Raw genomic sequence first — 24424 nt, 5'->3', positions numbered from 1 at the left:
TGTGGTGGAGAAGGGTGCAACCAGCTCCACAAAAAGAACAGAAACTTGGGGAGAACATCGTATTTCCCCGAAAATAAGACCTACCCCAAAAATAAGCCCGTTAAGATCATCAGCCAGACGGATGCATTTAGTACGGTATGACGATGTTCCAGAAGAAGATGACATGACTGTATTTGAATAGATGTAGATTGTTGTAGATGAAAAAATAAGACATCCCTGAAAAACTGCCCTAATGCGTCTTTTGGAGCAAAAATTAATATAAGATCTAGTCTTATTTTCGGGGAAATAGGGTATAAGACCCGGTCTTATTTTTGGGGAAACATGGTAATTGGAGTGTGAAGTGATTCTAAAAGTTTAAATACAGTGCCTTCTAACTGGGTTTGTCCCCAGTTCAAGAGAAGGCTCAGGTGAGATCTCGACCCACTGCCAAGAAGGTCCCCACGGCCACAGTTGACCCTTGTTCCCCTGAAGCCTCAGAGAATCCACCCCCATTTACTCTGAGCCCCATAATTTAAGCCAGTGTTCCCAAGGTGGGGTACACATATCTGATGATTTCAGTAGTATACCAGTGTATCTTCCTGGAAAAATGTGTATTTAAGTCCTTTGCTCATTTTTGAATTTGAGTTGGGTTTTTTGTTGCTGTTGTTGAGTTGTAGCAAGGTGCTTTATATGCATTTATTCCTTTCTTCCCACAATGCCCTAGAGTCTCCTCTTAACACCCCCACCCCACCCCCAGCCAGGTACAGACAGGTTCAGGCCCTGCCTCCTCTGCAGGCATCACCAAGGCAGACCAGACTGACAAATGGAACCTGCATCAGTAGTAGCGAGAGACAAGAAATAAAAGCAGAAAGGAGGGCGGGGACGGTCAGCCAAGGGGATAAACAAACAGGCTCCAACTCTCTTGATATAGTCCATACTGAATACTGTACAAAATCTCAGTGCCTCAAATCCAAATGTGAAGTGGTTCATGTGAATTCCATCCTTGAACTTTACAAGGGGAATGGGCCTTTGCACATTCTAGGAGCACTGTCCCTGCCTCCTCCACCGAGGGACAGCAGCAGGCAAGACCAGAAGAAATAAGAAAAAGAGTGAGGGGCCTGGAAAGATGTCAGGTCCTGTGCAAGCAGCCTTCTGGGAGCAGCAACGTGTCTGGGGGGAGAAGCAGGAAGAGTGATGTCTCCCCCATCACATTCTCCGGAGGTGGAGTCTCACATAGCACAACAGTGTGATAAGTAAGTTGGTGTTGATAAGACAAGTGTAGCCAGGATGAAGAGTTGTGCAGGGAAGACATGTGAGAGCAAACTCAGGAAACTCCCTAAAAAGGCCACCATCCACGAAGCATTTTTTAAACATACTTCCTACTGTGTCGGTGACCCCAGCCCGGGTCCAGGGTCCTTTCCATGTTAGAATAAGACTATAGCTCTTTCCTTCAGGAAGCATGCTGAATGCAGGTTCATTGTCACCATCTTCAAAAATACCACCTCCGTGGGCCTGGGGTGGAGCCCAGGAACCTGCAGTTTGACCCACCTGCCCACGATGCCAGATGATCATGGCTCCGCTCTGAGCGCCTCTGGCTCCTCCCAACAGGGAGACTTCCCTGGGCTTCCATCACAGTGGGACAGCCATCGCAGTCTCCATCCCCAAATTCCTCCCAAATTCCTGAGATTATGAACAGGGGAGGGGTGACTTTTTTACCCCATGACAACAGGGTTCTTCCCTTCCCCAAAGAATTTGCTAAGAGATGCTGGTATTATTTTAGGCTCTTGCCTTTATGTGTTTGTTTGCCCCATTAAGAGCGTGTGGGAGAAGTCTGACAGATGGCAGTCAGGGGAGAGCATTTTAGAGCTTTAGCAAACTGAACATCACCGAGCAGTGAAGATAAAATGAAAATCGCAAGCTAACGTCACAGAGACCATAGGATTTACATACTTTTCAAGAACACTCCTGTTTGTAACTGTAAGAATAATGACTCATGAGACTCATGAGCCAGGCCCCGTGCTGAGTGCTTTCTTCACTACTTCATTAAAAATATATTTACATATGAACAAGTATATAAATAAACAAGTGCAAAATATAATCAGAAGCCGCATTTACAGATGGCTGCCGGTCAGGCAAGCCGTGCAGCCTTGTGGTTTAGCACATGAGCTCTAGACAGCCTCAAGTTCAAGTCCTGGGTGTCATTCATTAACTGCATGACCTTAGCAAGGAACATCCCCTGGCCTCAGTTTCCACATTTGTCAAATAAGAAAGCACGCACCTCACAGGGCTGCTCTACTGATTAAATGAGATGGTACATGCAAAGCTTCTAGCACAGCCCCTGCTTGTAGAAAAACAGCTACTGTGTTTCCCCGAAAATAAGACCTAGCCAGACCGTTACTCTAATGCGCCTTTTGGAGCAAAAATTAATATAAGACCTGGTAATATTATATTATGTTATGTTATATTATGTTATATTATATTTATTATATTATATTAAAGGCCAGGTCTTACATTATAGTAAAATAAGACTGGGTCTTATATTAATTTTTGCTCCAAAAGATGCAGTAGAGCTGATGGTCCGGCTAGGTCTTATTTTCGGGGAAACACAGTAATGAGTGTTTTTAATGGTTGTTATTATCACTATTGCTGCCAGAGTAGAGTGTGAGTTCCCTGTCCTGAAGTAGGGTGAATTGAATCTATAGTCACTTCTGACTTCACATATCCCCACGAAGATCCAGAGGGATCCAGGGGCCAGCTGCCAGGCCAGCATAGTCAGGCCAGCAGGTGGTATCCAGAGCTGGGAGCAACCTGTCTCCAGCATTCATGCTGGGTGACTCCGCCTGCACAGACAACATGTCCTAGAAACTTCGGAGACTTACAAAATAGGTGTGATGTCACTTTAAGAATTAAATGAGGTTGTAGATAGATAGTACCTGACAGGCAGCAAAGCAAATATTCAATCATTATTAGGCATTATTATTATCTATAATGTTATATTTGCTGCAATGTCTCTAAACACAGGGCCTCGTTAATAATTAGCATTAACCGAGCACTACTCCAAGAGCCAGCTCTTGGGTCTGGATGCCGATACTTGCACCTTTTCCTGATGACAGCAGTCCACTTTCCTTTGGAGAACTTCACTCCTCCATCTCCTGATCCTAGCAGGGCTGCCGATCACAGTCCCTATTCCAGCTGCTGACAGTCCCATTAAAGACTCATCAGCCAGAGGCCACCAGGATGCAACCTGCAGTCTCACAGAACCCGATTTCTTGCCCTGCTGCAGGCACTCCAGCGGACCCATGGAAGGAGGGCAGCTGTCTCATAAATCTTGGGTTCCAGCTCGAGGATTCCAAGGAGGGTCTAAGCGAAGCAGGAATCACTTTTGGTCTGGCTGTTCTTTTGGACTCGGACTGAGTGCTGTCATAAGGTGAGGGCAGCTGAGAGGTTGGTTATCTCCAGTGATAGATGAGAATAGCAAAGTAGGCCTTTTTTTGTCTTTTGTCATAGTTCAGGAAGCAGTAGTCAAAGAGGGGTCCTCATGACATTTCACAGCTGCTGCATGACTTTGGGAGAAAGTCGTTTATGTACGTGTTTGTTTAGGTACTTGTCCAGGTTTCCAGTTGGCTCTGCAGCTTGCTTCATCTTCTCTCTCCCATCAAACGGCTTTTTTCCTATGTACGTCCAAGCTGACTCTCACTTTCCGTCCCAGACCGGGTTTGGCTCTTACAGCCCCAATTGTGACTCTGCACAAAGATACCCTTCCTGCAGACACTGTACAGTTAGTTATTTGCTAGAGATTGTCCTAATTAGAACTCCAACCTCATTGGCTGTGACATGAAGGAACCCCTTGAAGTTGTACAAAGCCCAACCTGCAATTACAGGCAGCACCCTGCCACACGTGCCCTGACCTGGGCAATTAGGCACTGGGAGCTCTGCAGGGCACTCTCAGATGGGGGACAAAGGTCAGAGCAGGGTCACCGAAGCCCCAGCCCCAGGGGAGGCAGAGTGACAAGCCACTGGTGCTGAGAAGCCTGTCACTGCCTGGCCTCTTCCCTAACTCCCAGAGGAATGACTGTTTCCTTCTTTCATTCTGGGAGCTATCCCAGTCTTTTCCCAGTAATCCTTGTTAAATCAAGCCACTCCATTTCTGCTACTTGCCACCACAGGACCCTAAATGACATATCTCTTTCTGTAGATCCTGTGTTGGCTGCTGGGGACACAGAAATAAGACACACAGGCCCACCAGAATGTATTCACTGTCTACCTGTGATTAAAGGGAGAGATTATTCTCATGACAAAAAAGATTCTTCCCCTTTGCAAAATGATTCGCTCCTGGGTCCTCCCTTCCAACCCCTGCCCCTCATTCTGTAAACTCCACGATGGCTCACCCTATCCCCAGTGCCTAGCGCACAATAAGCCCTCAACAGATTCACTGAATGAATGAATGAATGAATGAATGAATGGTATGATCATCTCTACTTCTACAGACAAGGAAACCGAACCTTAAAGAGGCTTCTAACTAGGCTATCCACGTGCTAGCAATAGGGACTCAAAACCACGTCAGCCTGTGTCTTCTCTCTGCTACACTACACTATTTCTCTTATTTACCTTAGAAAGGAGCTCTCCTTTTCTTGGGGAGGAGAAAGCTAAGGTACCAAGGACAGATACTAATGTCAAAATATCACATTCCAATTTGGCAGTTCCATAGAATTTAACTTTCCATAGAAAGTTAAACCATAGAATTACCATATGACCCTGCAATTCCACTCATAGACATATACCCCAAAGAACTGAAAACAGGTACTCAAACAAATACATGTACACACATGTTCACAGCAGCCAAAAGGTGGAAACAGCCCAAATGTCTACCATTGAATGAATGGATAAACAAATATTGGCATATGCCTGCAAGCGAATGTTATTCAGCCATAAAAAGGAAGAAAGTACTGATACATGTTACAATGTGAATAAACCTCAAAAACATTATGCTTTAGTGAAATAAGTTGTCGCATCCCGGGCAACGAGGGTTGTGGGGAGCGAGGACCAGCGCAGGGTTAAGAAAAGACAGTAGCCATGAATAGTGTTTACGTGGGGCCAAGGGACCTGCAGCCTCAAGGACTGGGCCGGGGAGTTGGGCCTATGCATAGCTTTTATTAGTTCGGTGGGGAAGTAAAGGAGAGAAAGTTTGTCAATCTCAAGATCTGTGAATCCTATACATCATAATAGAAAACTGATTCAAGCCAATCACCCTTGCCTGCAGGCAGCTGAACCGTAAGTCTCAGGATGAATGTACTTCCCCCAGGGACAAAACCTATGTGCATATGAATAGATGGAGAGCACCTCACTGAGTCTCTTCCCCTGCAGGTTGTGGGAAGGAATGCAGCCACAGAGGGAGAGGCTCTCCTTAGCCGGGGGAAGGTGGGGGGCTGTGCCCACCTCTATGAACCCCATGGATTCTCCTGTTGGCCCCCACTCTGACTGCGCCTGGCTTGAGTTGTCTGCCCCCCAGTGGGGAATCTTACTCGTCATTGGCTGACCAGCCATCTTTCTGGGACCAAACAGGGAGACATAAGGTGCAAACATAAAGGTGAAGCAAAGTCCCTGAAAGGATCCGTCTCACAGACTCTCCTTTCTTTAGGGGCAGGTACGAGGAGACAGACGGGTAGGCTGCTGCGTGGCAACAAGAAGTCAGACACAAAAGGTCACATATTGTATGATTTCATTTATATGAAATAGGTAAATTTCATATAATCAAAATAGGTAAATCCAGAGACAGGACATAGATTTAGTGGCTATTGGGGTTGGGCGAGCGGGAAGCGGAGAACCTGCTTCATGAGGGAGGGTTTTCCTTACGGAGTGATGAAAGTTTTGGAACTAAATCGAGGTGATGTTATATCACACCGTGAGTGCACTAAATGCCACTGAATCGTTCACTTTAAAATGGTTAATTCTATCAGGTAAATTTCACCTCAATTTTTTAAAATCACATTCTAGGAGCTACACAGATACTCAGAGACACTGCATGTTCCCCCATGGCACCTCTCCCAGCCCCAGGCACACAGTAGGTATGTAATGAATACTTGATGGTTGAATACTAGTTGATTTTTAGGCTGTGCTGGAGAAGCCCTCTTTTAGAGGCAATATGATCAAATGGCGAGGAGTACAGACTCCTGGATCAGCCACGGACGTGACCTTGGGTGAATTTCTAAACCTCTGTATGCATTTTTCTTATCAATCAAGTTGGAATAACTGCCTACTTCACAGAGTTACTCTAAGGACTAAGTGAGATTATAATGCATGCAAAGGACTTGAATGGTTCCCAGGACACAATAAATGCTCAGTAACTATGAGCTGCTATGATGATGGAGATTATGTGCTACCGGGGGTTCCACTGCTCCCAACCCCCTATTTTTAAAAGTTTTTGCTATACTATCTCTCTGTAATATATTTTGTGCTTCAGAGATCTGTTTTTGCCAGCAAAGGAGCTATTATCCTCAAAGCAGACTGATTCCCAAGTAATGGACAGTCCGGAGGACCCTTCTTGATTTTTATTTCCATCAGCAGCAGAGAGCTCCCAGGAAGTAAACTCTACACTGAATAATTAGCATGGTCCGTTTCCTTTGGCTGCTGTGCGGTTTAGCGCCTTTCCTGTGAGCTCTCTTTCTTGGTCACTTGCTATGTGGGATGACATCACTCCCCTCCCAGCCTTAGGCTATTTCCTGTGTTCTGCGATGCAGAGACTTGAGATATGGGAAACACTGCACACAGCTGGCAAGCCAGCCTCAGAAGTCCACCCTGGTGCAGAGGGTCACCAGACTCAGAAAACATCCTGTCCACCCCCACCGCCAACATCAAACCTCTGGTGCATGCCCAGGTCACACATTTGACTTTTTAAAATCATTGTTTTCAAAAGAATACACTCGTTTAGTATAGGTAATGCATTCACAAAGGATAAAGAAATCAAACAGTACCAAAAGGAGATACTATGTGAAGGAAGACTTTCTGCTCCCTACCCTTCAGGGTTCCAGCCTTTCCGTTTCTCTTCCCAGAGATCATCATGAGTGCTTCTTGAAAATCCTTCTAGAGATAGTCTATATACATGGGGACATATATTTATTCCTACCTCCATGACTCCATGCACACTTTAGCACAAATGATACCACACATGGAGTTCTGCATCTCACATTTCTTTTTAACCTAACTGTCTATCATGGTAGCCTTCACATTAGTTCACAGACCTCTATCTCCTTTTTCATGGATACATTATATTCCATTTTATAGGCACACAAAACTTTATCCAACCAGTTAACAATTGATGTATATTTAGGCTGTTTCCGATATTTTCCTTTAACAAGCAGGGTGATAATGAATGCCCTTCTAGAAGGAAATGAAAATCAGATTTCCTTCTGTTGGGGATGGGGCTTCCTCCGTATCCCTTCGCACTTTCCCCACAGAGGTGTCTGTAGACACAGGACATGTCCTATATTTTGTCCTGCATCCTGTATTGACAGTCAAGATGCCCTGAGTAGTTTGCATTCAGCTTTTTTCAATAAATTACAAAAATGCACCAGAGCAATTTTCCTCCACAGTGATTGGTACTTAAATCTCTTAAATAGCAACACTAGCTGAAAAGCATATCTCCACAAATAAAGATCTGGCCAATCCCGGATGGTCTCCTGCAGGTTTGGCTGCGGGAAGTACAAAAGGGTACACTGGGAGTTAAAGGTACCTCTTTTCATATTCAAAAAAGGAAAACACTGTTCTTTGGCCAAAGTCCCAAGTCATGAACAGTAACCACTGTTAGTTAATAAGAGATAACTTACGATTTTTGTTTTCAAAAATCAGCCAATCAGCTCTACTCTCATCCCGGTCGGTAACTACCATGCTTCTGAAAGTGAGCAAATCCATGGCAGCCCAAGCTTCTGAAAGCCGGCCAATCAGTGAGAGCCCCCACGCTCCTAGACAACAGCCAATCGGCAAGTGCGTCACTCCAAGGACCATACGACCATACGCAAAGTCAGCAAGTCAAAGGCAGCATTCCCCCAGAGATACACTAACACAGCTGAAAGTCCTTACCCTAAATACTTCTTCTTCTGAAAGGCCACCAGCCCCAGCCAGGCTTCCCAAAACCTTACATCAAATCTGCTCTGGCTTTGTGTGTGGGGGAGACTTTGCCTTAAAAGTACAGTCACTTTCAGACAAACAGGAAGTTCAACTTTTTTTGCATTAGGTGTTATGTTCAATTTAATGTTAGTTCGCAAATTTGAAGCCCTTTCAACAGTAATGAGTTCAGATTTGTGAGTGACAGATGCACTGTTGCAGCTGTGAGATTACCAAATTCAATCTTTTTGATTCTGTCGTGGTTTCTATTATCTAGTTTTTGTGTATATTTGAACCCCCAAATATTAAAAGTAAGCATAGATTTTGTGAACTTTCTGAGCAGTGGACATTAAATGAGGAAAAGTTCCTTTTGAAGCTTTCTACAGTATGCAATTGTTTAACATTTAAAAAGGTGTAAAGACAGATATAAACCAGCATATATTAACAGCTAAGCATTTGAGATAATTTCCCCAACTCATCCTAAGGAAAGTGATAAACAATTTTTTTTTTGATTAAGAGAAATTCAGATTGATAAAACAATCGCAGCAGGGATATAATGGCTTTCCACACTGTGTACCATCATCAGTGTTTCAGCTCAAATCACTGAATGTACTACTACCGGAAGTGTTTTCTGCTTCCAAAGTTGCAAGCAAATTTTCAAATGCGAGGATGAAATCTACTTCCATAATAAAAATGTAATAGCTCCATTTATCATTACAGAGATTATCAAAGTTCTAAATGACTCACTTTTTATGGCATAACCACCATGCAGGTAATCCCAATGCAGAAACAACTTTTCCTTTGTGCAATATATTTTTCTTGTGAAAAAGGCTTGCTCATAAGGCCATTGCAAGTAGAATTCTTTCCAGGTGAAACTTCAGAAAACAGCAGCAAATTTTTGCAGAGACTTTGTGTTTAAAAGTTGATGATACACACACACAAAACAAAGGGACACAGGAAACTTTTGATGGTGATGGATATGTCTATTACCTTGATTGTGATGATAGTTCACAAGTGTACATATATGTTCAAACTCATCAAATTATACATATTAAATACATGCAGTTTTTTTACGTATAAAAAAGATTTAATGAGAAATTTCTTACTACTTTTGTTGGGGATAATATAACTTTTGGTGGATGTTTGTGTAAGGGTACAAACAATGTTTATTCAAGTTGAAGCAAAGCATGCATAGCTCTATGGAAGGTGATGCTTGTCCTATCCGTATTCTGTATAATGCTGTTCAGTAGTGTCTGATGTCTTTTCTGTTGAGACTGAAGAAACTGTCATGAAATTGTTCTACTTCGGCATTTAAACTGTTCTGACTGAGTGTTTTGGTGATTTTTGTGATTTTCTTGGCATTCAGTATTCTTCATTTCTCTCATATTTAAAAACCATTGGCTCTCTTTAAAAAACGCAGTTGAGAGAATCCTCCATTTATATGGAGCACCGATGTTATACTTCAATTCTGAAGAAAAGGACCCCAAAATTCTGGTTGAGTTTTGAAATAATGCATTGAAGGAAGTCTAGTTATTTCTTGTTCATAGTTTTCAATACCAGTTTAGCAATAGGATTATGCAAATTGACAGAGGAGCAAACAACATTATTGAATTACTCCATTGCTTAAATAAACTTTTTGACTATCTTAAAGAATTAATGAAAAGTGTATCCCTTTGATTATCAAAGCTGTTCTTAAAAGGGACAACATTATGTATGAACAGGAAAATAAGTTTTGGGCCAAAGTAGATAATTATTGCTATGACTCTCTTTTGAAATGGATTTCATCTATTGAAAACTTCAATTATTTTAGATGCTACTAAGTACTCTTTCAGCACAGGAACGAGTGAAATCATCATGTGTAGCACTTGAAAAAAAAAGGTATAAAAATCGATGACAGTGCTTCTTTTCATTAGTGGGCATTTAAAAAAGTCGTTGATCAAGAATTGCAATGTAATCCTGAAGAGTGGAAAAGCAAATTATGCTATGAAAGATGGTATTATGTGCTTCAACCAATCAAAGTGGAAGAGCATTTCTCAGAGTCCTAATTTCATGCCAGTACATGTTTTGTACACTGGCTCATGTTAATGCTGAGTGCAATCTCTCATGTTCAATGGCCAAGAGCAAAATAAATTGGATATGATCGTTGCAGAAACCATGTCAAAATGTAAATGGACATAGACTGTAACTTGGAGTGATTTTATAAGCAAATTCTGCCAAATGAGGAATTCTTAAGGAGAGCCAAGTTACCTGGGGACTATAAGCGACCTGTAATTTAGGTACTTATAATTTATTTTAGATAAACAACAAATACATTTTTAGAATAAGTAGGTTTCATGCAATATTTTTCTTTTATTTCGAAGTACATAATATGCATAGGCAATTAGAAATAATTCTAATTTAACTGGGTGCCCTGGGTTTTTATTTCTTAAATGTGGAAACACTACTTCCCCAGCCTCTGTGCCTCCATACCTTTGATCATCTCTGTCTGTCATGCCTCCCTCCTCTTCAGGGACCAAATCCGAATTCCCTTTCAAGGCCCATCTCAAAACCGTAGTAATAATAATAATATGACCCCTCGTAACGGCTAGTCCTGTGCCAGGCACTGCTGTAAGTACCTTACATGTATTACATCATTTATTCCTTCCTGAGGTAATTACTCTTGGTAATAATAGTACATACTATAAGGAAGATAAGATTTTTCCTATTTTATGGATGAAGCAATTTAGGCACAAAGATATTAAGTAACTTACCAGAAGTTACCCCATCAGTAAATGGCAGAGCTGGGATTCAAAGCCAGACAGTGTGGCTCTGGAGCCCATTCCTGGATTTGCCACCCACGACTGTCTGGCTCTGCTCCACGTGGCTCTCTTGGGGCTCTGACCTGCTTTCCCACTTAATGTTTGAAACATACAATCGGGCAGTTTATTATATTGTCTTTCCCTTGGGAAGGAGCCTAAAATTACTAAATTTGTGCTCATTTTCCCCGTTTAAAAGGAATTCTGCATTAGCCAAGAGGTGGAGCAACCCCAGTGTCCATGGACAGATGAATGGATAAGCAAAATGTGCTGTATACATACAATGGTGTAAGTTTTCAGCCATTAGAAGGAAGGAAGTTCTGCCATATGGATGAACCTTGAGGACATCATGCTAAGTGAAATAAGCCAGTCATAAGACGACAACTACTGTATGATCCCCTGTATATGAGGTATTTAGAGTAATCAAATTCACAGAGAAAGTAGAATGGTGGTTGCCAGAGGCTGGGAAAAGGAGGAAATGGAGGAGTTGTTCTCTAATGGGTATAGAATCTCAGCTTTTCAAGATGAAAGAATTCTGGAGATTGGTTGCGCACCAGTGTGAATGTACGAGTCTTAACACTACTGAATTGTGCACCTAAAAATGGTTAAGACGGGGGTTAGCTCAGTTGGTTAGAGCATGATGCTCATAACACCAGGGTTGCTAGTCCGATCCCCGCATGGGCCAGTGTGAGCTGCGCCCTCTACAACTAGATTGAAACAACTACTTGACTTGAAGCTGATGGGTCCTGGAAAAACACACATAAAATAAATAATTTTTTTTTTTAAAAATGTGTTTTTTACCACAATTTAATATTTCGAAAAAGAAAAAAGGAATTCTGCCTTTGCCTTTTCAGCTTCTCCCCTCTCTTCTGCTCTCTAAGAAGCCAGTTTTGGGCAGTTTAATGTCTGGGTTTTTGAGAGGAGAGGAAGAGAGAGACAAATGAGAAGTCAAACAAAGGCATTTGCACCAAAGAGGACTGAGAGAAATGAACTATAAGAAAGAGGAGAATGCAGGTAAAGTGAAGAAGGGGAAAGGCAGGAACCCGCTTAGGCTGGTTCTGTGGGATAGGGTGTTGGGGCAAAGAAATTTTTGGTTTCCTTAGAATGAACGTGGAGAAAGGTTTCCTGGTGGCAGCAGTAAGAGGACTGACGCAAGGAGGATTTGAACAGGTGCTCTGAGTTCTAATTTGGATCCTCTTTGACATTATTCTAGAGACATTAATAACAATTTTAATTGTTTTTGGTTGCTGCACTGTTTCTCTGAATATAACTCAGGTGAAAACAATAATATTAGGTTAAACTATGTGGAATTGCCGATATTTAAGTTTTTGACCCAGAAAAATGACAATGTCATATGGTTCAATCGAATAACTGATATTTATTGAGCTGTCACCATGTATCAGGCATAGTTCCAAATGCTTTACCAGCATCGACTTATTTAATCCCCCCAACAACCCTATGCAGTCGTTACTATTCTCATCCCTATTTTATAACTGAGGAAACAGGCACAGAGAGGTTAAGAATGTGCTAATAAGTGGTTGGCATGGAATCTGAACCCACTGGGCTCCAGAACCAATGCTCTGAAACATGTAGGGCTTTGGCTTTTACTTACAAGGTACTAAGTTAAGTGGTATGGGAAATGCAAAGATCAGAGAGATACAGCTATCATTAATGGAGGTAAGACATGGCCTCGGCTCATTGGAAGGTACAAGACACCAAGTAACAGGAAGAAAGGCTCAGTGACAGCCGTGGCAGGAGATTCCACGAACATGGCGGAGGGCAGCACAATGTGGGAATGTGGGGGTGAGCAGTCGAGTGTCTCTGGTGGGTCAGATAATGCACCTCCAGGTACAAGGGAGAGAGATAAGGGTTGACTCCCCTGGCCACCATCCACTCCACTTGTGGAATTTTTCTATTGCTGCAGAACCATTTATTCCACGATTTAGCCGCTTAAAAAAAAATGATTTTTACCTCATAGCTTCCGTGGTTCAGGAATTCAGGAGCAAGTAAGCTGAGTGATTCTAATTCAGTGTCTCTCATGAGATTTCACTCAAGATACTGACCAGGACTGCAGTCACCTGAAGGCTTTGACTGGGGCTAGAGGATCCACTTCCAAGATGGTTGACTCATGTGGCTATTGGAAGAAGATCTCGTTTCCTTGCCAAGTGGGCTTCTCCACTTTTCTCAGGAAGTAAAGTATCTTCCCAGAAGCTATCCTTTTACTTCATTGGCTAGAACCAGGTTACCTGGCCACCCCCTAGGGGAGAGAAGCTGGAAGAGTAGTGACTTTCCAGCTTCCACATTAGGAGCAGCAAGGGAGAAGGCAGCTGGTGACTGGCTGATGCATTAGTGTCTTCCATGATGACGCAGCCTTGAACCAATCACGGCTGGAGGCATGGAGGCCTCTAATTGGTAGGGCCAGCTCCATCAAACCCATATGAACCCATGAACCAAGCCAGATTTGGGGGGCAAGGGAGGCAGGGTGTTTGTCCAAGGCAAAGGCATACCAGAGACTACAAAAACATCCATCCATAAAAGAGCTGCACAGTGTTCCGCTGTATGAATGAGCTCATAATTCTTTTACTAAACTTTAGTTCCAACACAAAAGGGTGACAAGATGGGTGTAGGTAATAGTTTAAACCCAGGCTTGGAGTGGAAGGAGCATGAGGGGTGCAGGAGGTCAGGATAGAGGTTAGAAGGTTAGAGGATGGGCTATAAGGAGGGTAGGAGGAAATAAGGGGTAATCGTGGCTAGCTGTGAATGCTAAGCGATGCTAATATTTCATTTAATACTCACAACAGCCATATGAGGTCAGTTTTACTGAATTTCCACTAAGCTCCTATGTTCCACATAAGAAAATTGAGAACTAGAGAAGTTGAGTCATTTGCTTGAGTCACTCACTCTAGACCAGAATTCAAAACCAGGTCTTTCTGATTAGTTGCCAGGCTGATTCCAGAGCCTGAAGGCTTAAGAGACCTTGCACTAGTTCCCTACAGAGAGGGAAACAGGCCCTAGTCACATGAAGTCGCGCTTCCTGGAAAGATCTGGAGGCAGCTGCTGCATACCAGATCTTTGATATGTTTGAAGATTGGGGTGGGAGTCTCACTGTGAAACATCTGCGATCCTCATGCTGACATGAGATTTCTGATGGAATTAAAAACAAACTACACCACCACTGAAGCCAAACTAGTCCCTCAAACGGTAAAGGTATTAGCTCCACTGCAGTGTCTCATCAGGGTCTCACCAGGTTAAACCCACCTTTGTGAAGCTGGGCCAAGGGGAGCGGTGAGCCCCCTGGGCTGTCCACAGTTAGCAGAGTCACAGGAACTGGAGAATGTGGCCACCTTGCTGATTGTGGACAGCGTTCGTGGTGTGTTCCCATTTCTGTAATATATAATGTAAGTATATTTAAGGAATGATTTAGAATGTAGTCTAAACTGTTAGCAATGGTTATCTTGGGGTGGGGAGTTGGGGAGACCAGGGACTTAACCTTTTTCGCTAGTATATGCTGCTGCAAAGGTTGACCTTTTTTAATAAGGCAGGAAAAAACCCAATTATATTTAGAACAACATAATGGTTGTAATATCTTGGTAAATAAAAGGCATCTAAAACAACAACAAAGAAAAACAAAAACAATGAAACTGAAGGCAGAACCAGGCCTAACCCTGTGAGACTTTGAGGAAGAGATTCTGCTCTTCCTCCCCCGACCCCTGCCGTAGCACTAACCCCAGCCCACATTCCTAGGACCCGGGGCCTCCAGTCTCCCTCCTCCTGCACAAAACCCGTCTCCAAGCCCCGCCTCCCAGGGCTGTCCCCTGGCCTGCGCGTCCCAGGCCTGCCTGAAAGGGTAGGTGGCCGGGAGCCGGGCAGAGTCCGCCCTGCCTAGTCTGCTCCGTGGGCGGTGCCTGGCAGCGCGTGACCCGCGCCCATGTGACCGGCGCCGGGCTGGGCCATTAGCGCCTTCCCTGCAGCAGCCGCGGGAGGTGTCCGTGTAAGTGGGGAGATGGGCTGGCGGGGACCCCCACCCCTTGCGAGCAGGGGTGGGCATGGGTTGGAGTCCTGGCGCTGCCTCAGCCTCCGACACCCCGGGACCGAAACCCCAGCGATCCGCTCGGACCCTCTCCCCAGGCGGAACCGGAGGGGTGATGGGATCACCATCTGGGCGAGGAAAACACTTCTGTACGCCACCGACGGCTGATTCGGCCACCTTCGCCTCGGGCCTTCCCACTGTGAGCGCAGTGCGGGTAGCAAACGCCCTCCTTCCTGAGCGATTACCTTCACCCGGTGTGCTTTCGGGGAAACGGAAGCTCCATAAGCAAGGCCGGCGGGTGGGAGCACCCCTCTCCAGTAGTGAGAACACACCTCTCTAGGCAAAGCCCACAGCCCCCACCTGCTCTGGTGGCCCAAGATGGACACATGGCCCCTCTCGTTATTGAGGAAGAGCCCGTGGGTAGAGAATATCCCGCGGGTGGAAGTGGATGGGTGGGGAAGGCTGGCTGGGTCGACCTACAAGATCATAGCCAACATTGAGTACTAACTGGTTACATGCATTTTCTCATTTAACATTCACCATCGTGAAATTTGTCAGGTAGGTATTAGGTATTTTCTAACCTTTTAAACCGCAATTACTTTTGCACATACCTAATGCTTTTGTGCCTATTTTCACGTAAGAGAAAGGCTAAGAGAACTTGGGCCCTTTGACCAAGATCCTGCCGCTGGTATCAGGAATCGAGATTGGAGCCCAGGTCAGCGCTACAGCGGCGCCTCCTGGTGAGTGGTGGAGGAACTGGGCCTAGCTGTTAATTTCTCTTGTGAGCTCCAACTTAGTGCCTTCCTTTTCCTGGCCCAGACAGCCTGCGGAGAGGGTGTTGCTGGGTGAGAGAGGCTTCACCCTTCTCCAACCACCTCCATCCCTTTCTCCCGACCCCTTACCACTGATTCCTTTTGTCACCTGCCCCTTGCAGGACAAGGGGAAGATGAAGCTCATCATCCTGGACCACTATTCTCAGGCCAGCGAGTGGGCTGCCAAATACATCAGGAACCGTATCATCCAGTTTAACCCAGGACCAGACAAGTACTTCACCCTGGGGCTCCCCACTGGTGCGTTATTGTATTGGGTGGAGAGGGTGCCATGGATTGCGGGTGAGGGTGGGCATTAGGAGATTTTCGGGGGCCAGGTAGGTGGGCTTACTCAGCCAAGGGATTTCAAGGAGGACTCTGAGGTACTGGTGCTGAGTGAACAACTCCCCTGGCCCCTGGACATACAAAACAGGACCCAGCTTCCTCTCTGGGTTGGTTTAATTGCTGCCTGCTCCTGAAGAATCCTAGAGCTGGAAGAACTTGATTTTTGACTACATCCTCAGTCAGTGCTGTCAGCCAGGGTTCCTTAACAGGGTTAAGTTCCAGCGCCCTAAGGCACATGTTTTATGTAGTGAATGAATTTATCCTCTGCACATATGGAGTGCCTCCTAGCTAGTCCCACCATCCTTGGGAGACTTGAGAAGACAGTCACTCAAAGCATTTTCTGGGAGGCTTAATTAAACAGGACCTAAGTGAACAACAGTCCCAGTTTCTTTGGGAAAAATCAGAATGTTGTCTTTATAGGAAGAATTTTGACCCCAGCTTCTCAAAGCAACTGTCCTAATTATTCTTTCATTAGTGGAGTGGATTTGTCCCAAAGGCCCACCACTAGAGCAGGGTCTTCAAAGTTTTTCTGTAAGTGGCCAGATAATAAATATTTTATGTTTTGCTACAGTCTCTGTTGCAACTGCTTAACTCTATACTCATAGCTCAAAAGCAGCCATAGACAATACATAAATGAACATCAATAAAACTCTATTTATGGACACTGAAGTTTGAGATGATATAACTTGCATATGTCACAAAAAATCTTTTGATTTTTAAAAACCAAAAAAATGTAAAAACTGTTCTTAGCTCATGAGCTATACAAAACCAGCAGCAGGCTAGATTTGGCCAGTGGGCTGACGTTTGCCACCCTCTGCCCTGGAGGTTTGTGGGAGTAGTATCTGCCAGTATCTGTGAAAGCACCAATGCCTCAGGCCTTGTGGGGGCCGCACTAACATCCTGTATTCTAACTGGGTCGAGTCTGGGCTTCTGCTGAAATCCTCCCTTGTTCTCTATGATCTGCAGAATCAGATCCAAGCTCCTCAGAGTGGCATTCAGGGCCCCCCACGACCTGGCCCCTTCCTGTCACACCTGAACCAGCACATTTCCAAAGAGGTTCCTTGGAACATTCCATCTGTTAGATGAAGCACTGGGTGGGATTCTGGGTGGAAACCACAGAAACCAACTCTGGCTAACTTAAACAAAAGGAATTTATTGGCTAGATATTGGGGAGCTTACAGAATTGATGGCAAGGCTAGAGGTTTGGAAAATGGACTAGCCCAAGGGAAGCACAGGGAAGTTGTGTGGCTCAGGCATGGCTAAGGCCATGTTACGAGGACAGGCTGTGTGTGTGGCGGGGAGTGGAGGGAGCAGGGGACTGCTATCATTCATTCGGCAGATATTTATTGAATACCCACTGTATGCCAGGCTGTTTTAGGTGCTAAGGATACAGCAATGAACAAAAAAGAAATTCCTGCTTTCCTGAAGCTTAAATTGTAGAGAGAGATAGATAAAAAGTCAATTAGCAAAATAAGACAGTATGTTAGATGGTGGTAAGACGGAAGGAGAAAAATGAAGCAAGGCAGTAGGACAGAAAGTGTCTAGGCAGGGGTGGGGGTTGCATTGTTGGATATGGTAGCAGGGATTGAGAAAATTTTGAGTAAAGGCCTAGAGGTGAGAGGTAGTCATGCAGATACCTGAAGGAAGAGCATTACTGGCAAAGGGATGTGCAAAGGCCCTGAGGTAGAACTGCTTGGCGCAGGATAAGTAAAAGGGAGAGAGGTAGCCAGGGGCCAGGTTATGTGGAGGCTTTGTGAGGGCTGCTTATTAGAGTAAAATGAGAAGCCATCGTGTTGTAAAAGAGTGATCTGACTTGGGTGGGGTTTTTTTCTTTCAATCTTTTTCTTCTGAAAAATGTGAAATATTCAGAAAAGCGGAAAGAATAGTACAGTACCATCTACGTAGATTCACCAATTATTAACATTTTGTCACATTTGCCTTCAACTCTTCTGGCTCATGTTCTAGCTGCACACACACATTTTTTTCTGAACCATTTGAAAGTAAGCTCCAGATATCCTGACACTTTACCTCTAAATAAAGATGAAGGCACCAGGCAGCGTTTTCATCCTTCAGCACCTACTATCTCCTCAGACTAAGGACATTCTTTCATGACCACAGAAAATTAACATACCTCAGAAAATTAAAAATCATTCCACAATGTGTAACATATTGACCGTAGTAAACATTTTTTCTTCATTGTCCACATTTATCTTTTATAACTTAAAAAAAAAATTAATCCAGTGTCCCTTCTGGACATCTTTAGTCTAATAGTCGACTGCGGTCTTCCTACCTATGTTTGTGTGTTTTATGCCTGACTGTTTCATGATACTGAACGCCGGGGAAGTCTTCCCGAACCTCCAGGCTGGCCTGTGCTTATCGCGTCACAGCTGACGTTCCTGCTGCTTGTCCCCACTCCTGGACAGTGAGCTCCTCCAGGGGGGCTGCGTGTCTCGCTTCTCTGCATTCCCATCACGCCCCAGTGCCTCGCACGCAGTAGTTGCTCAGGGAGTGTCATTAAGTCTGACGTCCACTCAGGGACTACTCACAGTCATTTCAATCATTAGGGTGCTGGGCACTGGGGTTCAGCAGTGAAGAAGACAGACACCGCTCTGCCCTCCTGGAGCTTACCATCTAGTGGGGAAGTAGGCAGTAAGCAAGCGGTGAATGCATGGCCGTTAGGACTGGAGCATTCGGGTAGTACCTCAGATCTGACAGGTTCTCTCCTTCTGGAAGAGCCCTGAATCATTCCTGGGTGTCCTGTGGATTTCCAGGAGCTGGGGGGCTGAAGGGTGTTCATGGCTGTGGCCTGTCTTGCAGGGAGCACCCCACTTGGCTGCTACAAGAAGCTGATTGAGTACTACAAGAATGGAGACCTGTCCTTCAAATATGTGAAGACCTTCAACATGGATGAGTACGTGGGTGAGTCTCTGTCAAGGTCCTTACCTGATTCCAGGAGCGTTGCACTCCTCCCCTCACAGGAATGCCGATGTCTCAGGGAACCAGTGGCATTTGGTGATAGGTTCAATTCCTGATACCTGTCTCTTCCAGGCCTTGGTTTACTCAGTTATAAAATGGAGCTAATAAAACTGACCTCATAGGTTGTAAGCATTAAATGGTACCACAGAAGCAGAAGCTCTTGTTCAGAGCAAGCACTTAATATTAGAGTATTTTCTCCTCTGTCTCCTTCCAACTCCATGGTTTCTTTTTGAAACAAATGATTAGAAATGGGATCGTGGCTGGGGTGCGTCCCCTTGTGTCTGTGTCTGGACTTCCTCTCCAGTGTTCATCTTCTAGCTCCCCTTTCTGCCAGGAACATGGGGAGGGGAGCTAAGACTAGTGTCCTGTCCATTGCTGAACAGCTACACCTTGGTCGTCTGTCACCTCCTGCCATCCCCATCCCCCACCCCTACTCCCCTGTAATTTTGTAATGGCTTCACTTTAAACATTTTTTAAAACCATAAAACTTACACATAACATAGAATTGACCACTTAACCGTTTTTGTGTAAGTTCAGCAGCGTTAGCACATTCATACTGTTGTGTAACCAATCCCATTTCCCACTCCCCCAGCCCCTGGCAGCCACCAGTTTACTTTCTCTATGAATTTGACTACTCTAGGTACCTCATATACAGTCTTTTCTCTTTTTGTCACTGGCTTATTTCATTTAGCATAATGTCCTCAAGGTTCATCCATGTTGTAGCATGTGTTAGAATTTCCTTTTTAAGGCTCAATGTAAACATTCTCCATGTTTAACATTAAACATTAAATATTCACGTTAAACATTCCTTTTCTTGGCTGAAAAAAATCCCTTTGGGGAAGCCCTGAGATAATTCTAACCACCTGGTGTTCGAGTTCGGGTGTCACTGGGGATGTGGGGTGGCAGGCACAGGCCGAGTGGTGTGCTTGCTTCCTTTCCCAGATGGCAGCCCCACCCCGGGTAGCTAGGCCACCTCCAGGAGCTGCAAGTGAGCCTGGCCTCCAGCCTACGGTCATTCCCTTGTGAAAAGGAGGTCAGAACGAGAGGATTCCTCAGGCCCCTGGTGTGTAGCCGCTCTGGCCCGAGCCTATAGCCACAGGTAGTGGTGGTGGGTAGATATTAGGGACACCAGCTCAGCCGATGCAGAGTGGGGTTGACGGTCAGAGGGCTGATGCCCACAGCTCCCTGTCTGGGGGCCTGGGGATATCCTGTCATCCTGCTTGGGAGGCAGACTCTGGCTGTGGGCAGGACTGAGCCTGGCTGTGGCCCCACAGGCCTTCCTCGAGACCACCCAGAGAGTTACCACTCCTTCATGTGGAACAACTTCTTCAAGCACATTGACATCCATCCAGAAAACACCCACATTCTGGATGGGAATGCAGCTGACCTGCAGGCTGAGTGTGACACCTTTGAAGAGAAGATCAAGGCTGCTGGCGGGATTGAACTGTTTGTTGGAGGTGAGCTTGACACTGCAGCGGGAGTCCAGGCCAGACCCAGCATGGCTGGAACACATGCTTGTCTCCAAACAGCTTCTCTGTACTAATGACAGTAGGGGGTCACTTACTACTCTGACGAGGTAGGGAAGGTGGAGTGGGGCCCTCGCTCCCGGCCCTGGCTCTGCCTCTCAGCAGCTGTGTGACCTTGGATAGCCCCTCTTTCTGAACCTTGATGCCTTGTCTGTAAGTTGGAGAGGTTTGAAATTGGACTCTGAGATTCTGTTTCCCAGCCTTAAAGTTTTACAGCTCAGTCCTGGAACTTGTATAAACAGTTAAAATCACAGACTCGTGTAGTTCCAGAAGATTCCATACTCAGCCCCTGCACGCTATAGACAGCCAAGAGAACCTCTGGGAAGTTTTGTGATTTGCCCAAGGTTAGCCCGACAGAGCAGTGGAGACACCTTGGGGTGTCCCCCTCCCAGATTTGTGCAGTTGTTCCTGCCCTGGGCTGCCGTCATATTTCCATCTGTCACCAGCTCTGGAGTCACCCACAAGAGTATGAAGTTGGGCTGCCTGTACTGCTCTAGATTTAACTCTTCTCTGCTTTAAGGGGAGGAGTCCAGGAATACTCATGTTCTGAGACTATATGAACTTGGCAGCCCCTTTCCAGGCCTGTGTGTTTTATTTGCTGTGACTCTGTCCCAGCAGCAGGAGCCCTGACTAGCAGCAGGAGAGAGGAGTTACACTTTGATGATATGGGGAGGCAGAAGCTATTTGGAGTCCCCCTTACTTAGCTTTTTGAGGGTAAATAGCAAGTTAACAATGGCTGCGTGTACCTCAGATAGCAATGGGCAGGAGGCCGGGGAAAGGAAGATCATATGCTTAGAGTCCCTGCCGCGGTGTGAAGGAGAAAAGGAGTTTTGCAGACCCCAGGTGAAGAAGGAGATAGTCCACCCTTGAAATTTGGGATTCCTGGGACTGACAGGGCTGCCCTGGCTGTCTCTCCTGGGCAGGCATCGGCCCCGACGGACACATTGCCTTCAATGAGCCAGGCTCCAGTCTGGTGTCCCGGACCCGTGTGAAGACGCTGGCCATGGACACCATCCTGGCCAACGCGAGGTTCTTTGATGGAGATCTCGCCAAGGTGCCCACCATGGCGCTGACGGTGGGCGTGGGCACCGTCATGGATGCGAGAGAGGTAAGGGTGCATGGGGTCCATGGGCCTGCACTGGAGTTCAGACTGGTCTTTCTGTTGTTAAAAAACTTGAACTGTACAGGTACTGCCTGAATACATTCGTATTAAAAATGAAGACATTATAAATAAGGATAAAATCCCCACGGACCCTGTCACTGTTCCTCCTTCCTCTTTGGAGGGAACCATTGTTCCCAGTGTTAGGTGAATCCTTTGAGTATTGATTGCCCAGGAAACCACAGGCTCCCTGGCCTCTGCTTACGTGCCCCTTTCGAGCTAATCACAGGCAGAGAGAGAGGAGCCCAGCACTACTAATGTCTGAATAGGAATTTGCACCTGCCCAGGTACTGAGAGGGACCCTCTGGTTCTCTGCACTGGGTGGAGGTCACTGAAGGGAGCTCCCCCTGTAACCCCAGGATATTTCTGGTTATAGCCCTGTGCTCAGGGATTCATACATGTGGAGAAGTATGAGTGAAATATAAGTGTCTTAAACTGAATTTAGTGAATTTTTCCCTACGAAGTCGGGTATCATTTGAATTTTTGTGGTTCCGATTTCCTTACTGTCTTTCATTAGAATTTTAGAAGCATTTTCTCTTTCTGGGGTATATTCAGTGGGAAGCAGCTTCAGGCTTCTTTGCCCAAGTCTATAAACAAACATCTAAATCAGTGAAAAGGGTTCCCTGTCTAAAGTGAACTTTTGTGAAATGCGTGATGGCACCAGATTCCTATTGGAATCACTACCCAGGGAGATCACTCTGTTCGTGGCTTGCAGCTTGTAAACCTTCCTGTCCTGTGAGTGTATCTTAATCTAAGAAAGGACCTGGGGCTGGAAATCAGGAAGTTCTCTTTTCTAAAATGAGTTCTGGAGTCCTAAACAAACTCATTTTCTCTATGACTCTGTTTTCTCATCTTTTAAGAAAGGAACAGTAAATCTTGTTCACAGCTCCATGGTACAAGTGAATTACAACAATGAAAGGAAATCCATTGAGCTGAGTTCTTCACAATCACTGTCCAGCACTTACTTTTTTGATATTTTAAATGAGGGGAGTCTGTACCTTTGTTTTATTTAAACAAAAGGTATTACTCCAAGTCACATTAGTAGGTCTAATACTTGGACCCGAAAGTGACCAGATTAAAGGGCAGCCTTGTTGGGATACGACCTTAGGGGCCATACAGATAACTTTCCCCATTGTTTCCAAGGCCCCCTTGCAGACTGGGGACGCATCTTTTTCAGTCTGTGATTGTGAAAACTTACCCAGCCTAGGACCTCCTGGGGCCCAGTGTCAGAACTGCTGGGGTAAGAGGTGGGCCTTTGTGTGGCATGTCTGTCACAGGGCACTTGCACAATCACCGTCAGAGGTGTGGGAGGCGCTGTAGTGTGGTGGCCAAGACCGTGGGCACGTTACTTACCCCTCTCCCCCACCCCGGCCCATTTCCTTAGAGAACATGGGGATAATAGTGCTCCCTACCTCAGGCTACTTGTGTGGTAACACATGGGGGCACGGAGCACAGTGTGTCACATGCTAACGACTTACGATGGTATAAAGAGTCCTTATAGCCGTGTGGGGTGACCGCACTAGAATTCAGGAGCCTGGACTTTGGGTTCTGCCGCTCCTCCTCCTCCTCCGTCATGGGCTTGTTCTCTGGTCCCCAGGTGATGATCCTTATCACAGGTGCTCACAAGGCGTTCGCTCTATACAAGGCCATCGAGGAGGGCGTGAACCACATGTGGACAGTGTCTGCCTTCCAGCAGCATCCCCGCACGGTGTTCGTGTGTGACGAGGATGCCACCCTAGAGCTGAAAGTGAAGACCGTCAAGTATTTCAAAGGTGAGGGGGGGGTGCGGCTGGGAGGAGGTGGCCAGGCTCGGGGTGCCAGGAGTGGGGAGTGGAGCTATCTTTCATGCTCTGGCCATTTTAATCGTCAGCTCTGCTTTTAATAAAAATGAGACCCTACTGTCTCAGAATACACAGTCATTTCTCGTCCATCTGACTGTGAGGGGCTGTTTCTGGAGACCTGTTTGCTCTGAGGAGGAGGAAAGAAAATGAAGTGAAAAGTTGGAGTCTGAGGGCCATGTCTCGGGTTCTTTCCCTATAGGAAAGGCATTGAACTGTCACGAGGGTCTTTTGTTCTTTTACTTAAAAAGGACACAGATGCTTAGGTGAAAATCCACATTTACTGAGCAGGCAAATTAGGAATTTGTTCTTTGCTGAAAAGATTAACCTTTTAATGGCCAACTCTCCTAGAGATTGCATTTACAAAAGTCGTGTGGATTTTAGCATTCACTCGGAATAACAAACTCTTTTCCTATTCGTAGGGTATTTATCATTTAGCGCCACAGGAAAAACATGATTATCAGTTTTAGGACCAAATTTGAAAGTTCCTGGATGTTACTATTGATTATCATAGAACTCTGCCTCTACCTGCATTAACTACTTTTTAATTTTTTCTTAGGTTTAATGCTCGTTCATAACAAGTTGGTGGACCCCTTGTACAGTATCAAAGAGAAAGAAACAGAGAGAAGCCAGTCTTCTAAGAAGCCATACAGTGATTAGCCTGTGTGCCAAGTACCCCGTGAGACAGGCAGGTCTTGCTGGAACTTGTCTTTAGGAAGACAGAACCGTATTTCTTTAATCCAGTGGGAGTACTCCAGATAAATGGGTGAACTTACTGTTCTTGGACACGCAAGGTGGAGCCTAGTTGTGGAGTTCAGCTATGGGAGGCATGACTTGTTTGTAACTTTTAATCAGGAAAAAAAAATC

At 45.4% G+C, this 24424-nt stretch overlaps 1 protein-coding gene and 1 pseudogene across 5 annotated transcripts; one reads left to right on the top strand and one right to left on the bottom strand.

Moving 5' to 3' along the window:
• Positions 1–1108: 1108 nt before the first annotated feature.
• Positions 1109–14256, bottom strand: LOC117016601 (uncharacterized; annotated as a pseudogene).
• Positions 14257–14722: 466 nt separating this feature from the next.
• Positions 14723–24424, top strand: GNPDA1 (glucosamine-6-phosphate deaminase 1). 5 transcript variants are annotated; one of them, XM_033096702.1, is made up of 9 exons: positions 14723–14865; positions 15003–15103; positions 15546–15644; positions 15839–15974; positions 18876–18977; positions 20309–20491; positions 21484–21668; positions 23317–23491; positions 24117–24424. In XM_033096702.1, exons 4-9 carry the CDS (start codon positions 15851–15853, stop codon positions 24215–24217), a joined length of 870 nt encoding a protein of 289 aa, XP_032952593.1. In that variant the 5' UTR covers positions 14723–14865; positions 15003–15103; positions 15546–15644; positions 15839–15850; the 3' UTR covers positions 24218–24424. The 5 variants fall into 5 exon arrangements, with proteins under 5 accessions (XP_032952593.1, XP_032952595.1, XP_032952594.1 ...); XM_033096704.1 differs by having other exon boundaries at positions 15003–15118; XM_033096703.1 differs by having other exon boundaries at positions 15003–15462.

The sequence above is a fragment of the Rhinolophus ferrumequinum genome, chromosome 24 (assembly GCF_004115265.2).
Source record: "Rhinolophus ferrumequinum isolate MPI-CBG mRhiFer1 chromosome 24, mRhiFer1_v1.p, whole genome shotgun sequence".
Classification (NCBI taxonomy): Eukaryota; Metazoa; Chordata; class Mammalia; order Chiroptera; family Rhinolophidae; genus Rhinolophus; species Rhinolophus ferrumequinum.
Note: the sequence above shows the minus strand (reverse complement) of the source record. Positions and strands in the feature narration are given on the sequence as shown.